Here is a 16,240-nt window from a genome sequence, read left to right on the forward strand (position 1 = left end):
TTTTTTAAAGATTTTATTTATTTATTTATTTATTTGAGAGAGAGAGTGAGAGAGAGCGCAAGAGGGGGTAGGGTTAGAGGGAGAAGCAGACTCCCCGCCGAGCAGGGAGCCCGATGTGGGACTCGATCCCGGGACTCTGGGATCATGACCTGAGCCGAAGGCAGTCGCTTAACCAACTGAGCCACCCAGGCGCCCCAGATATCCCAGTTTTTTAAGAGAAGTTGGAAGTTTGGATTTTTGTGAGAATCTTCCCATTTTTAAACATGAGCAACTGATTGAAAAGCAGTGAAACAGCACGGCTCCCTTCGGGTGGCTGGCAGGCCCACTGTCTGCAGAGGCTGGGGATTAGCAGGGCCGTGGCCCACGGTGAGAACGTACCGGAGCTGAGGCCAGGCCCGGGGTCCCCACCCCTGCTCAGTGCTCTGCTCCCCTTCTCAGCTGCTCTCTGTGTCCAGGGCCCCCTGACCTGGGGAGGCTGGGGCGGGGGGGAAGGGGCTGGGAGGCAGCATCTGTGCTTGGCTCAGGTGTGGAGAGGATGACCTGGGGCCCTTTATTCCTGTTCCAGGAATGTTCTAGGACTCATCAGAGATGGTGTTCTCTTGGTGGGCACTGGGAAGCACTGAGATGGGGCACTGACCCCCCATAGTCACTTCTAGCCTATGATCTGTGAGAGCAAATATCTGGGAGGCCGGGGGAGGAAGGGGAGCAGGAGGGGGCAGGGGAGAGGGCTCCACACCATTACGGTGAGCCATAGTCCCAAGGTCAAGTCAGGGTCAACAGACAACACTGGGGTCACACTGTTACCTTGTGTTTGGTTCTCGGTAGGCCCTGCCCCCTGTGTTCCCCTTTACCACCCCAGCCAAGTTCACCTTGTATGATACCCTGAGTAGGCCCAGGCCTCCAGCTCCAGTGTCTTCCCCGTTCACCCATGGGACTCCTGTTCATCCTTTTAGGTCTGTCCTCCACACGCCCTCCATTCCCCACCAGGTGTGGGCTCCTGGAGTCTCCAGGGAGCCTGGCTCAGCCCTACACCTGGTGAGCCGTGACAGCCCAGCTCAGCCTGCATGGGACGCTCACGGCCTCCAGAGACAACCCCCTTCATTTCTGTGCAGTTAAGACACTTCTAGCACTCTCCCCGGACCCCAGAGCACCCGGGGCCACGGCAGGGCATCATGGTGGGGGGCTTGTGTTGCTCAGCCACACAGACCTGGGTTCATTCCCAGCTCGGCCCCTCCGTGGCAGTGCGGCCTTGGGGACCCACAGAGCCCGTACGCAATTTTGCACAACACAGCAGCACCTCAAAGCAGCGTGTTGGTGGCTCTAGGGACAGCCAGCGAAGAGTTAAAACCGCCCCAGCCCCTCTGAATTCCATGTGACCCTGGGTTGCTGAGCCTACGGTTTTGCGGTGGACACTCTTCTCCAGACTCATTTTTTGCCCATGGCTCATGGAAAGTTTGGCTCCTTGAGCTCCAGGCCACTCCCTCTGGGGCCTGAGGCCTTGCTGACGCTGTCCTGCCCTGGAAGGGCATCCAGGGCTGCCTGCCCGCCCGGGGATCCTTGGCCAGTGCTCCACCCCCACCCCCCTTCTGTCTCCGCCTGACTTCCTGCACGCTGACCTTCTCCCCCAGGACAGGGTAGCAGCCCGCCCCCCTTGGCCACGTTGAGGCCTCCTCCCAGCGCCCCATCCAGGATCACTTTCTGTTTGAGGGAAAGAAAGCCTCTTCCCCTGATGTCCACAGCATCTGTGAGCAGCCTCCCATCGAGAATGATAGCCAACAGGAGTCAAGGCAAGCTTGGACTCTGCCCATCGGAGCCCAGTCTTGGCCCCGCTGTCCACTGGCTGGGCAACCCAGCTGGATCTGCTGCTTCATCTCTGACCCCCAGTGTCATCAGATGGAAGATGCAGACAATGGCTTTCCCCTTGCAGGGAATGAAATGGGATAATATAGGTGCTTAGTGCATAGTTTTAAAAAACCCGTCAGTGCTTAGTGCAATCCATGGCAGGTAGAAGCCCTGTAGGTGGGATGGTTCTCAGGAGCCTGCTGTCCCTAGTACAGATCAAGAAACTGAGGCCCAGCTCCTGCCTCCAACCAGCAAAGGGAGAAGGAGGGTGAGGACGGGCGTGCTTGGAGTCTGGGTGAGGCAATGACGGAAGCCCGGGGGCCAGCTGGTATCTTCCAGTTCCACAGCAGGGCGCCCTGGAGGCTGGGCCTTGGTGTCGCCATCTGTAAAATGGATGGGTTGGAGAGCCACAGACGGGAACAGTGCCTATTCCTCAGAGCTGGCTTCTGGGACTGGCCCCTCTTGCTGGATGGAGTTAATGATTAAGAGCTCTGATGGCTTCTCCAGCGGGCGGGGAGGTCCAGCCAAAGCAGCAGGAGGTACGGATGCAGATGCGCTGTAGGAGTAGGGCAGCACTGAAATCCTCCAGGCCCCAAGGCTGGCTTTGACCCTGACTCTGCTGACCCAGGGTCAGGGTCTCACAGAGTTTTAGGAATTGGGGTAGCAGGAGGGCAGGGGCAGGGGAGGGGCCAATGGTCAATATTGATCTAGCTGCGTCAGGGGAGTGGATGGAGAAGTGGGAAGCCTGGGGTGGGGCTTGCTGATAACTGGTCTTCCAGCTCCCAGTGTGGCTGTGGGAACTGGGGAACGGGGTGCTTGGTGCAGAATTCCCAAACTGCTTACTGAAACTACAGCTGCCTGGAGGCCTGGCCAGGCTTCATGCATCCTGTCCTCTGAGGGTAGGGTCTAAACATCTGTATTTTTAGCCTACTCCCTGGGGGATTTGCAGCAGCCAGCAAGTTCCCATATTTGGGGACCATAGGTTCAATCCCCTTATTGTAACAATGAGAAATCTGAGGTCCAGGGAGGAAAAGTAACTCGCTCAAGGTCACACTGGGAGAGAATGATGATAATTCTCCCCTTTTTCCTGGTGAAAGGGTAGTCGACTTCTAGATAGCTCCATCCATCCCCCAGCTGTGGCCCAAAGCCCAGGAAAGGATGGTGGGGACAGGATGCCCACAGGGAAGTGGCTTCTGAGACCTTGGTAGGTCCAGTTAGAGAAGGGAGGGTGGGGCTTGTCCCAGGAGGAAGGACAAGGAGCAGGGGCCATTCCCACAGGACTGGACCTGCCCCACCCTGCCCTGTGCAAACACTCCCAGCACCTGCTAGAGGATGTTTCCTAAAAGATTTACTGTGGCCCAGTCTGGAGAAGGCCATTTCCATTGCTAGGGACCTACCTGGGCCCTGGAAAAGCACATCTACAACAAAGGAGATTTGGGACACACTCTGACACTCTGGCTTCCCACAGCCTCCTCCCTAGCCTCGTCTCTCCCCACCCCTACCCAATCCACTGTTCTGGGCTCTCAGCCTTTGCCTTGCCTCCCCCCACTTCACCCCTTTGAGCATGTGCACAAAGCCTCCCCAGCACCCCCAGTCACTGCCATGCTTCGGCTGCTCCTTCCTCTGGCTCTGGTCCCCTTCGCACCTCCAGGTCCAGCCCCCACCCCAGCCCACCCTGCACTCTGGTTTGCCGCATGGCTCTCACCCTCTGGGGTGGCCCCTTTGGGGACAGGAGACAGGTCCAGCTCATCACTGGGCCCTACTCAGAGCCCAGCTGGCTGCCGTAGTCCCCAGCAGGTGTTTGGAGGGGCTAAAATTCCGAAACCCACCCCCCTCCCTCACATCCTGGGCCATCCCAGTCAGGTTCCCTCCCTCTGCACTACAGCGTCTTTGCTCACGGAATGAAAAGAAGAGAAAAGTAGTGGCTGGTGGAGGGGCAAACTGAGGATCCTGCGAGCACACACAAAGGAGTAAGGCGTGCCTGGTCCTTGGTGTGAAGGAGGAGCGGGCCGCTGTTATTGCCGAAGTGGGTGAGTGGGTGGGATGCTCAAGCCCCTGCACTATCCATCCCTCCTCCATTCCTGCAGCACACGTTTGCCGGAAGTTTACCCCATGCCAGCGCACTGATACCCCCTGCACACGTGGGGAGCAGGGGCAAGATGCTGTTCTGCCTTCAAGGAGCGCTGAGTTTTGCAGACTCCTGCTTAAGTGCCTTCAGCCCAGAGCGCTATGGTGAGGTGGGTACAGGGATTGGGTAAGCCCACAGAGGGCCCTAACCCAGCATGTGCTGGGAGCGTGTGGGGGAGGCTTCCCCAAGGAGAAGACACTAGGGCTGTGTCCTGAAGGGTGAGGGGGCATTGCTGTGCACTGAGCAAGAGAAGGAGAGGAGCCAATAGGTTTCATAGTAAATAGGCAGTGGGGAGGTAGGGACTGCGGGCAGTCGCTGGAAGGGATGGAGGGTCAAAGAGAGGAGATTCCTAAGAACCCCAGTCACAGTTTGCTGGCTGTTCAGAGACAGGAAAACATGGACTGGGACACCGGAGGCCCTGGAGGGACCCCCGGTTCTGTCTGGCAGGAAGCGTCTTTGCCTCTGAGCCTCATTGTCTTCCTCTTCAGGATAGGGCTGTTCTGAAACAAGAGGTATTGTGAAAGCACTCTGTGAACTCTAAAGGGTCATGTTCCTGTCAGACAACAGTAGTGTTTTGGGTGGAGTTGGTACTTTCTGAGAGTTAAAGGGTACCTCGAGGTTAACTGAGAGCTGGAGGTTCAGGGCCCCAGGGGCCGCCTGTAACCTGTTCCTGCGCTGCCACCTGCTGGTGGATATCTGCAATGGCAGCATGAGCCCTCAGGCCCGCCCTCAGGCCCTTCCTCCCGCCCAGGCCCGAGATCCCGAGGCGGCAGGAAGGCCGAGCTGGGAGAAGTCCAGGCGCTAACGTTAGTAGACTCCCCTGCAGGAGTGCAAATGGAAGGCCCCGATCCCTTTGCAACCCACCGCCTGGCCCTTCGCAGCCCTGGCCTCTACTCTCACTGTGACGATCCTCATGTGTGTGCAAGGGGCACCCGCCTCGCGGCCCCTCTGCACACCAACAGTGAGGATGGACTCTGGAAGTGGCTGGTGCAGGAATTCTGGAGTCCCAGACACCCCAAGCATGGTCTAGAGGGGACTGTGGGCTCCAGAAGGCACATCCCCCCTGGCGCTGTGGAATCCAAGTAACTTAGGTGGCTGCGTGGCTGAGTGACCATCTCACCTGGTTTGCCTGGGACTGTCCTGTGTCAGCAAACCAGGACAGGTGGTCACCCTGCCGTGGCCCGAGGGCCAAAGCCTCTGCATCACCGTGTTGGCTCTGCCTGCAGTCTGGACGCAGAGAGCCAAACTGGCCTGTCCTGTGGCAGGGGCCTCCCCTCGGCCGTTGGAGCCTCTCATACCATCCCTCTCTCTGGCCCCAAGGCCCCCGTCCCAGGCACTCAGTCCGCAGAGAGTGTGTGGGTATTGAGGGATTTCTCCCCTTACCCCTTTCTCCGAACCAGTCTCCAGGAGTTCTGAGGTCTGGCAGCTTGTCTGTGAGGTTGGGCTGGGGGAAGAGAATAGGTGTGGAGGGACTTCTTCTGGAACAAGTTCTCATTTCACAAGGAAACCGAGGCCTAGAGGAGAAGAGCCTTATCCCAGGCCCCTGAGGGAGACTTTGCTGCTGGCTGGCTGTTTGTGGCAACCCCTGTCCAGCCCCCCACCGCTCCCCCCCATCCCCCACCCCCGCCCCCGCTCTAGATAAGGGCCCCTCATGTGCCTGAGAGAAAGCCAGCCTCCTCCCGGGTTCTAAGGCTGGGGCCCAGGGTCCAGGCATAATCCCACTGTAATTGGCTCAGCCTTGAGCATGAGACCAAGTTGGCCCAATCAGAATGGAGACCTTGACTTTTATTTTGCAAATGGTGAGTTCTTGAACAGGAAACAAACAAATAAACAAAACCCATCCAGTGCTGATGATTGACCGAGACCGAGACCGGGAGACAGCAAGGTGCACAGAAGTTGGTAGCTATTTATTGCACTGAAAACACCAGTAAAACAGACACCCCTTCTTCCCCCCTCCCACCCAATAGCAGAAGTTTTGAGCAGTGGTCATTCAAGTTCACAGCCACATATTTAAAAAAAAAAAAGAAAGAAAGAAAGAAAAGAAAAAAGAAAAGAAAAAGAAAAGGAAAGAAAGAACTGAAACAAATCCCCAAACCAATAGTAACAAAGAAACCAGCACGGGGAGTCTGGCAAACACATCCCCCCCCACCCCCCACCCCAAGGATCTCCCCTTGGGAGACAGGAGGCCAGGATCAGCGCCACAGTGTGCACAATCCTGGGAGAATACTTTCCTATGGAGGTGTTTGCATGCTGGAGCCTAGGTCTGGTCTTAGGCCTGGATTTTTTTTTGCATCTACAGGATGTTTTAGAGGAGCAGAGTTTCACTGTCTGGTGGGGGTGGGCTCTGGGCCGCTTTGTCTGCCCGCCTCCCCTGCGTGCCGCCTCAGGATCACGCTGGTGCCCTGTGGTCCACACTGGCTGACTACCCACCTGCCGGAGTGGCCTTCCTCGTGGAGGCCGTTTCCTCCCGGGGTTGGGACCTGCCTCCATTTCGCTGGCACTTGGAATGGGACGCAGTGGATAGGAGGCATGAGACATGTCAGCAAATAGGAATCGGGACATTGGTGTCCTCCAGCTCAGTTCCCCCTGGTGGAAAAACCCAGGGCCAGAGCAGGAAAAGGTCACACAGCAAGTCTGGTCAGAACTGGGAATGGAATCCTATTAACCCGCAAAGCATGGTTCTTTTCCTGCAGTCCACTGCTAATAAGCAGTCGACAGGCACCAAAGAGGGGAATGAGGGGCAGGTGGGGGCGTGGAGGGGGGCTGGCCAGGCCCAGAACAAAGCAGGAGTCTAGCCAGTGACTAAACCTGTCAGTTCTCGCAGGTATATTGGGCTTCACTTCACCGTCCCATTGGATCCCCCATCAGCCCTGCAGCAGAGGCTGGGCAGGAATATTTAACCCTTTTGCTGATGGGGAAGCTGAGGCTGAGAAAGGGACCAGACTTGGTCTTGGTAATTGCAGCATCCCCTGTGAAGGCCACACCCTCACCTTGGGCTTGGGGATTGCTGTGGAAGCTGGCAGCTCCACAAGGGAGGCAGGCAGTCTTACCGCTGGGACGCTGGGATCACTGGGCCTTACTGGGAAGCCCTCTGGACCTAGGGCAGGCCAAGTGCCTGCCCCCTGGGCCTCGGCAGCAGGGTGTCTGCCAAGGATAGAGGCCAGTGATCAACCAATTTGGAGAGCAGGAAGCCCAGGCAGCCTCTTTCCTGGCCTGCAGCCCCAGTCCAGCCTGCCTCACCTGCCCCCAGGGGCAGCTTGTAGAGAAAAGGGCCCAGCAGACATCCCATGATCGGGGGAAACTCAGAAAGTCCTGGATCGAACATCCCCACCAGTCCTCCAGCCAACACCCAGGACTCCCCAGAGGTTCGGGGGAACCAGAGCCTCCTCCAAATCCCTGGGGCTGTGGCTCTTCCTCCCCTAAAATCCTCCAGAGGGGACAGTATCTCATGCTGGCAAAACACGGCCACACAGAGGCCAAAAAGCACAGAGAGGCGGCAACATAATTCCGAGTTGGACACTGAGAATACAACCTCTATTTTTTTTTTTTTTTGTCCAAAACATGTAGATTGGTTTTGCTGAGTGTTTTTCTTCTTTTCCTTTTTTTTTTTTTTTAACATACTTACTGCATATAAAGTCATGCAAAGAAAACAGTGCAGACAGTAGATCCTAGTGGATGTGCCAAGGCATTCCACATCAGAGTCAATCCCGGGGAAGAGGGAAAGAGAAGGGAAAAAAAAGAGATTCAAACCCATGGCTGCAGGACGAGGCGTGAAGAGGAAAAATTCCAGTGCTCTGCTTGGACCAGCAGATGCGGAGGGGAGAGGCAATGAAGACACATGCTCATGAACCCCCAAAGACTGGGGAAGGGGCTGGGGGGGCACACACGGATGCAGTGGGATGAAATCCTGGGAACCTCAGTTTGGGAGGCAAGCAAAAAAAAAAAAAAAAAAAGATATTTCTGTCCTGACAACCTCCCCCACTCTCTCTGCCCTGATTTGCTGTTTCTTAGCACTAACATCTGGTGTTTCTACAGTCCTGAAAGGAACCTTGGGACCAAAATGTCAGCGAGGACCCCACCCCCCCCGTCCCCAGGGCTGAGTACACCTCGGCCCCAGATAACCACAGGTGACAGAGTGCATCTCAGAGATGACATGAAAAAAAAAAAAAGACCTAGAACAGAAAAAAACTACCCCTCACCCCTCTTCCCACCTCCCTTCCCAACTCGACCCGACCCTCCTCGCTATAATTTGAGAGGTTTAGTTATTACATAAATATCCATGAACGCAAAATCCATTTACGAAACACACAGAAGTTTGGCTATAAAAAGGCATGCGGTCCGAGTAGAAGTGATACCTAAATGTTGCCTTCTTTGCCCCCAAAAAGCAATCAGATTCTCTCCCTCCGATGTGACAAAGCTGGAATTCTCCCGGACTGATGGAAGGGTGGAATGGGCGTTACTGTCGGAGGTAAACATCAGCCGAAGGCGGAAGGAAAGAGTGGGGGGCACCCTGAGAGGATCGTGCTCCACACACCGAGGGAGAAGGGTCCGCACGGACAGGAGGACAGGGCGGGATGGGGGAAGAGCTAGGGAGGCAGTGTGAGGTGGGGGCTCCTGGTGTCTGCTCCTCTGTCACCCTCTCCCACAGGGGAGGCCAGCTCACGGGGCTGGGGGGACCCTGGAAGGGAGAGGCAGGGAGATGGGGGGCGGATGCCACATTCTTCCTGATTCTGCCCCTCTTTTTCCTCAGCCCCTGGGGGGACACACAGCTGGACATTCTGGCCTACAGCCAAGGCAAGACCAGGGGGACGACAGCCAGGAGGGGGAGTCCTCGGAGCCAGCACCCAGGGCACCCAGGGCACCCAGGCCTGAGGAAGCCCCGCCCTGGCAGGGGACACAGAGCCAGCGTGACAGGTGGTGGCAGGGAGACGTGCTGCTTGCTCGGAAGTCGTGATAGCTTTTGTGAGCAGACAGATTTTCCTGACGCAGGTGTGACGGTGATGGTGATGATGGTGGTAGTGGGGTGACGTGATTGGGGGAGTTCCAGCAAAATCCAAGTGGGAGAACCAACAGCCACATTCCATGAACGAAGAGTAAATCTCTGTGGTACAGGGCTTCCGGCCTGGTCCTTCAGCTGTAAGAAATGGTATGTGTGGTAGGTAATGCAGGTGCTTCTGAGGGCGGCCTGTTTTCCTTGGGCAACCACCCTGCACCCCCCATCCTTAGATGGGGCTGACGCTGCTTCCTGTGGGTCCCACCCAGCTTCCCTCCCCCAGGGAACCTGCAGGTCTGGTCTCCTCCCTGTGGTCCTCCAGCCCCCACCCTGTGGCCTTCCAGCAGCCAAGTTCCCCAGCATGTCCCCCTCCAGGCTGACACCACCCCTTTCCTTTAGACTGTCCCAGATGACAGATGGCAGGAAGGAGGGGCTCTTACTGGGGCAGGACGGAGGGCGCCCCAGATCTGTGGAAGTGGACGATCTGCCATTTGCCGTCCCGGCGGTGCCAGACGCGGGTCTCCTCCGACTGGGCCGTGCGGGGGATGCCGCCCGCATCCAGGTACTGTGTGATGCGGATGTAGGCGATGCAGGCCGACTCGTCGCCCATCAGATGGATATGGGGGTTCAGGATGGTGGTGTGCACGGGCTTGCTGTTCCGAGACCACACTGGAGGTGAGGATGGGAGGGGGCAGAAGAGATGCAACTGGGGGCCTCCTGTGTCCCTTCCTTCACTTCCCCATCTCCCAGTGACCCTCTCAGCAGAGGCATCCCCCCCCGTCTCATTTCCACAGGAGGGGTCTCTGTGACAGGGCTCAGCTAGGAGTCAAGGCAGAACTTCTAGATGGCTAGAGCAGATCCCAGATTTCAGACATGCCAATTCTTTAAACACAGGGGAATGGGATTTTAGAATCACAGTATCTCAGACACACGGAAGTATAGGGCTATGATTATAGAATCAGATGAACTTAGACCAGAGTCTCAACCCCAGGTTCCCTACAGAGGCCAGGCAAGTACATAAACGAGGGGGGTGAGTGGGGTATAACATGCTAAATGGCAACAGACCCTTTGCCTCTGGGTCAGGGAGCGAGCGATAGGGAGTGGCAGAGACTGTGGTGAATAGCACACCCTGTCCCACCTGCAGAGGGCGCCCTGTCCACAGCTTCCTTGGTGGCTGCTCTGTGAGCAGCTGACCCTTGAACGATGCGGGGGAGGGGGGGGGAGTTAGCCCCACCCCCACCCCCCACTTGAAAATCCACATATAACTTGACTTCCCCAATACTTAACTGCTAATAACCTTCTGTTGACTGGAAGCCTTACCGATAACGTCAACAGTCAAATAACCCACATTTTGTATGTTATTTGTATTATTGTGCTATATTCTTACAATACAGTAAGCTAGAGGAAAGAAAATGTTATTAAGAAAATCACAAGGATGGGGCGCCTGGGTGGCTCAGTCGTTAAGCGTCTGCCTTTGGCTCAGGTCATGATCCCAGGGTCCTGGGATCGAACCCCGCATCAGGCTCCCTGCTCAATGGGAAGCCTGCTTCTCCCTCTCCCACTCCCCCCTGCTTGTATTCCCTCTCTCGCTGTCTCTCTCTCTGTCAAATAAATAAATAAAATCTTTAAAAAAGAAAAAAAGAAAATCACAAGGAAGAGAAAATATATTTACAGGGTGGGGCTGTATTTATTGGGGAAAACGTGTGTATAAGTGGACCTGCATAGTTCCAACCCTTGTTGTTCAAGTGTCAGCTCTAAGTGGAATCCACATTTGCCACACCTGATTTTTCAGGAGAATGTGGAAATCTGGATTTTTATGTGAAAAGGCCTCATTTTTATTATTGGTCTCTAATTCGAATTTAAAACCTCATGCAGGCCACGTGAAGCATATATGCAGTCCAGATATGGCCTGTGGACCCCTGATTTGCCACTCCTATTCCAGATATATGGAATTATGGAAACCTGAGTCATATTAAAATTGTACAATCCTAGGATCTTGGAATTGTAAGGATGGAATTGGTGGTCATGGGGTGAGGTCATGGAGCTTTCCAGAGTCAGGCAGAAAGGCATAACTCTTCTAATCATGACAGAACTGAGAAAAGTACCTAAAGCCAGCTTTCTCTATGCAAAATATGAGCCACTATGATTATTATTATTATTTATTATTAATTTTTTGGTCCTAGGAACTCTCCATTTTTTTCAGCAAGATAGAAAACAAAAGCACAGAAAGACAATGACCCAGGGAGAGGCTGGACAGGGCTCACCAGGGTCCCAGACTTCAGAGGAACCCTCATGCCTTCTCTTAGTGTAGCCCAAATGTAGGTCCAAATCCCACAGAGAACGAGTTTAAAATATACACTGCCCATCTCCTCTCTTGAAGATAACAATTAAAAAATCTATACTATTCAAAAGGCTCTTTCCCCTTCCCCACCCTCTGATTCTGATGCCCAGCCAGGTTTGTGAGCCATGGGTTTCCTGGAAAATGTAAAATGTCTTTTTTTTTTTTTAGGACTATTGAAAGCATCCCTAATATTATAATCACACTCTACCCAGGCTTTGGCTACGGAACACTAAATCACTCAGTCTTACATATATAGACTAACAGACTGTTACAACTTGGGGTTCTCAGAGAGAATGTAGAGTTTTTGCATTATAGGCTTGGGAGTGACCTCAGAGGTCAGAGGTCACCCAGTGGCCCTCCTACAAAATGCAAGGAGTCCTCTGTAAGCATCCTCAACAGCAACCAGGGCTGGAAGCACTCAGGACCATCTAGTTCAATGCATCCATTCAACACATCTGGAAACTGAGGTCCAGAGAAACAATCTGACTTGTCCCAAGCTGGGCCACTTCCTGAAAGAAATGCAATAGAACCTAAAAGCAGTCAGTCTCCAGATGGGATTGAATTAGGACAATCTAGAACAATCTCAGAAGAGACAAACAAACAAGGTCAGCATTGTTGAGGGTGCCTCGCTGCTGTTGGCAAGGGCTGGGGTTCTGGGGGACATTTGTAAAGAAATGACCACCCTGATGTGTGTTCTCTGAATAGACTATGGCCTTCTAACGTCCACCCTTATAGGTAGCATGGGACAAAGGGCCAGGTCCTCCAGCAAGGAAAAACAGGCAGGATGGTGGGACTCGGCCCGGGGCAAGAAGTTGCTCTGGGTCTTGCATTCATGGGCCCTTTGGCATTCAAACCTAGAATCCAAGGGGTCGGTGTTGTGAGGGGTGCCCACTGCCTGGACTCAGGCCAAGAGCTAGTTCAGCCTTCTCTTTGTGTTTATTATCTCTGGGCCTTTACAGCCAGCTCAGCCTGGCTTCTGCTCTGCTCGGTGGGGACTGGGGAGTTCACTCTGGGAAACCAGCACCTCCAGAAGACAGACCTGTATAATGGTGGCCATGGTGATCAGCCAGGGAGCTCCAGGGTGATGGGGAAAACTTGGGGTCCAGCCACCTCTCTTCACATGAAAATCTAACCTCCACTGCTAGGCTTGGAGCATCAGAGTTTTATTAATCAAAGGAAAAGGCAACTTCTTTCTTCACAGCTTGTTGGGGGTGTTCTTGGACCACTCTAGTCTATAAGGTCAGTCTAATTGGGTGCAGGCAGGAGAGGAGTGTCCGGCTGGGTGCTGCTAACACGCAGATGAGAGGGGGCAGCCCGGGGCAGGGATGGGGAGGAACGAGTCAGGACTGGGTTCTGCCACTGACTTTCTGGGTTCCTTCGGATGAGTCACTTCCCCTCTCAGGGCCTCAGTTTCCCCTTCTGGGTGAGGTATAGCTGGACTAGATCCTATTTCAGTCACTTAAATACCGCCTTTGTTTTTGCTATCGACTTGTACTTACTTCATTAAAATATTTCCTTGAATCAATACACTTTATTAATTTATGTAAATGTATTTTAAAAGAAAACTTTCTAGCACAATCAATAATGAACAACCGGTATCACAGAATACAACTTTAATCATAAATCCAGTGTAAATGAAATAAAGCTATGTAATCCTAGCTCCGTGCTCTTGCCTGCAAGGGATCTGAGCCTGAGACAGTTCTTTCTTTGCTGGAGAGGTAAATGAGGCAGTGTGAGAGAGGTGTTTAGCGCCCAGCTGAGCCTTTCCCCCTGATGAAGCCGGACGTATTGAAAGAGAATTTAGAAAGGGCCCAGCTTTCTCACTGTGCGAACCAGTGCTATTTTAAGTGGTGCCCACATGCACCGGAAATTATCTTGCATAGCCTCAATGGTATATGCCTTCCTTTTGGGGTACCCTGGGTATGCCACTTCTCCGGGCCTTCCTCTAGGTCCTGAGCTAGATGAGTCTAACCTGCACGTGCTTTGGTTCGTCCCTGTCTGACCCCTGGCCAAGGTGAGACATGGACACAGGCAGAAAGCGCCCTAGGTCAGGCCCAGCCTCAGCCCCCTGACAGCCCCTGGTTGCAAACCTGCCAGGGTCTCTCCTGCAGAGGAGAGACCCAGGAAGGACAGACAGGCGGACAGAGACCTAGACACACAGGCAGGGGCACAGCAGTGTGAGCTCGGGTCCCCTCCTCTTCCCCGGACTGCCCACCCACAGGCATAACAGCCCACCAGCCAGCTTGTGACCAGTGGGGCAGCTGGGGTGGCCCCAGGCCTCTAGATGGCTGTAACATGGGTGCATGCCCAGGCAGGAAGGCTCCCTCATCTGTAAACTCCCAGGGGCAGGGGCAGGAGAGGGCTGGGAGGGCTTGTCACACTTGTCCCAGGTCCCCATCCTCAGCCACAGGAGGGACGGCTGGCAGTCAGACGGGCCCGGGTTACGAGAGGGAACCAAGATGGTACCAACCCCTGTCCACACAGGATCTTCCTCTTCGCTGGCTCCTGAGCTGCCCCGGGGGCCCTGCCCGTCACCCTGCTGTGCCATCCGGCAGGACATGGAACGAGAGCAGACAACAGGCACCCCAGAGAGAAGGGATTGCTCACAGTTTTCAAAATAGAATCGATGGAAGTCCAGGCCCTCGACCAGGTTCCCCAGGGCCTCAGGTTCGAAGGCCGTCATCCCGGGGTCACACATCTTCCTAGGGGGAGGAAGTCAGAGGAAAGAGGGGTTGGGGTGGCCTCTTGGGGCCGCCCTCTCACTCCAGGGGCCTGGACTGGAGGAGGGTGGGCCTGTGACATTGGAGTGATTGCGCTCATGTCACAGGATCAGTGGGATCAGTGGGTGGGACCCGGCTTGCGAACTGTACCATGAGGCATTCACCAGGGGGTGCCACTTAGAACTGGGAAGCCTGGGTTCAGCTCCAGGGCCTGCCACTCGCTGGTCATAAGACCCCCAGCACCAAGCAAGAGCGCCACGAGGGGCCGCGAAGCGTCGTGCGCAGCACTCAGGCGCTGGCCGGGGTAACTCAGCCTGTAGGCTCCTCTCCACATCGCGTCTCCCCGCCCAGGGCAGTGGGGCCTAGAGGGGCTTTTCCCAATTTGCCTTCCCGGGCGGGGAGGACTTTTTCCTTCACATGAAAGTGACTTCTGCTCGCAGAGCAGGTACGTCCCTGGAGGGGGTGCGTTTTGCTTCTTTAAAGGTGCCCCTTTTGCCCTCAGTGTGAGCCTCAGTTTCCTCTTCTGTAACGTGAGGAACATAGCCCTCCATGAAGTCATGCTTGGGAGGAAGGCGTGTATTTTCAGCTCAGAGCTCCCTTCCAGGTCTCAGCCTTCTGGGGAACCCTGACAGCCAGGTTGAGGAAGGAAAAAACTGTCTCCCCCACCCCCAGGCCTCTGGAATCTGTGGCGCAACACAGACCCCCGTTACAGTGACAGTGCAGCCAAGGACAGGAAGGACCTCAGGACAAGCAAAGATCCCAAGCCGGGGAGGAACCGGAGCCACCGGGAGGACAGGTATCGGGCCCTGTGTTGTCTGAGTTGGACACTGTGGTGACTGCAGGGCACTCTATCCCTGCTCTTCCCTGATGGTCCTGTCCGTGTGACCCCAGACAACTCGCGTCTCCACTCAGGACCTCAAATTCTGCAAGTGGATTGGGAGGGGCTGGTGGCCCTGCTCAGACCATATGAGATGCTTGGGACCCTTCAGTTCCAGAAGCCTTCAAGGTTGGGGGCCTGCGCTCCGAGTGTTGGGGAGACTGAGCACCCCCACTGGAAAAGCCCTTCTCCAGGAGGTCTCTGGGGTCCCTGACTCTGAAGCGACTCAGAGACCACCTGCTCCAAGTCCATTATACATCTAGGGATACTGAGGCTCAGTGAGTGAGGGTTACACAGGGCCAGACTCGGGATACCACAGGCTCCCGAGGTCATGGCACGGGGTCAGAACCTAGAGTAGGCTGCACATGCCAGGGAAAGTGACATCACAGAGGTGGGAGTGGGGTCCCCAGAAATGGCACTGTGGGGAGGGGGGTTGGGGTCCACAGAAACCGCCTCTCTTTCCCTCCCTCCCTGGCTGTATCTTTCCAGAGATAGCCTCAGGCTCTTCCCGTGGCTGATTTAGCTCTCTTGAGGGCTGGCAGCAAGACCCGATTAACGGCATGTTTCTGTGCTTTTAGGCTTTACCCAGGTAAAGTCACAAACGTGCACGTGTGGACAAGTGCATGCACACACGCATCCATGCGGCCTCAGTCTTACACCTGTACCTTCTAGAGTCCTGGTTCCTCCGACAGAAGCAGTAGATTGCTGGGGCTTTGCCACCCGCTGCTGCTGAAACCCTCCCACAATTAAAACGCACCTGGCCTGCCTTTGGGAGACAAACTTAAGCTCCTGGGCCCAGTGGAAACTGGGAACCAGCTGCCCAAGACCCAAATCCCAGTTAGGTTATTCCCACCTCACCTGAACCCAACAGGCACGGGTCATTCTGCCTCAGCTGGCAGCTTTTGTCCACCAAAATGCATATGTGGGGTCTTGTCAGCCCTAGCTGAGATGTTGAGGCCTCAGCCCAGAATCCTCCTCTCCCCGGAGTGGGCCTGCTTCTGGGCCAGACCAGGCAGTGTGTGGGGAGGGGTGGCCACTAGGGGGCGCTCCAGCCCAGCCTTTGCACACAGCCGCCGCTTGACAGGCTGGTCCAGGCGGGTAGGGGACATCTCGTACCATCTGTTTCATTTTATGTTATTTTTGGACACTTGGCCTTATTCCCCAGAGGATTTAACGTTCTGTTTTGAGGTTCTTTTGCTCGCCCCTGCTCACTGGAGGACGCACCCTATGGGTTCCTGCCTACTCCTGCCCACCTGAGGTCAGAGGCCTGAGGAGGTCCAGGGTGAGGAGCAGGCCCATGCAGCAGGTCTGAAGAGAGGCCCGCCTCCCTCCCCTCCTT

General features: G+C 55.2%; 1 protein-coding gene across 1 annotated transcript in view; it reads right to left on the reverse strand.

Annotated features, from left to right (window-relative positions):
• Positions 1–5,856: 5,856 nt before the first annotated feature.
• The window catches only part of CAMK2A (calcium/calmodulin dependent protein kinase II alpha), a 62,240-nt gene continuing 51,856 nt past the window's right edge, over positions 5,857–16,240 (reverse strand). The window contains exons 16-18 of the mRNA XM_032395354.1: positions 13,912–14,006; positions 9,404–9,632; positions 5,857–9,104 (exon numbers count right to left, since the gene is read on the reverse strand). Of these exons, the coding sequence (XP_032251245.1) occupies positions 9,101–9,104; positions 9,404–9,632; positions 13,912–14,006 (328 nt within the window). The 3' untranslated portion in view covers positions 5,857–9,100. The remainder of the gene's footprint in view (positions 9,105–9,403; positions 9,633–13,911; positions 14,007–16,240) is intronic.

The sequence above is a fragment of the Phoca vitulina genome, unplaced genomic scaffold, assembly GCF_004348235.1.
Source record: "Phoca vitulina isolate PV1807 unplaced genomic scaffold, GSC_HSeal_1.0 scaffold83, whole genome shotgun sequence".
Taxonomy (NCBI): Eukaryota; Metazoa; Chordata; class Mammalia; order Carnivora; family Phocidae; genus Phoca; species Phoca vitulina.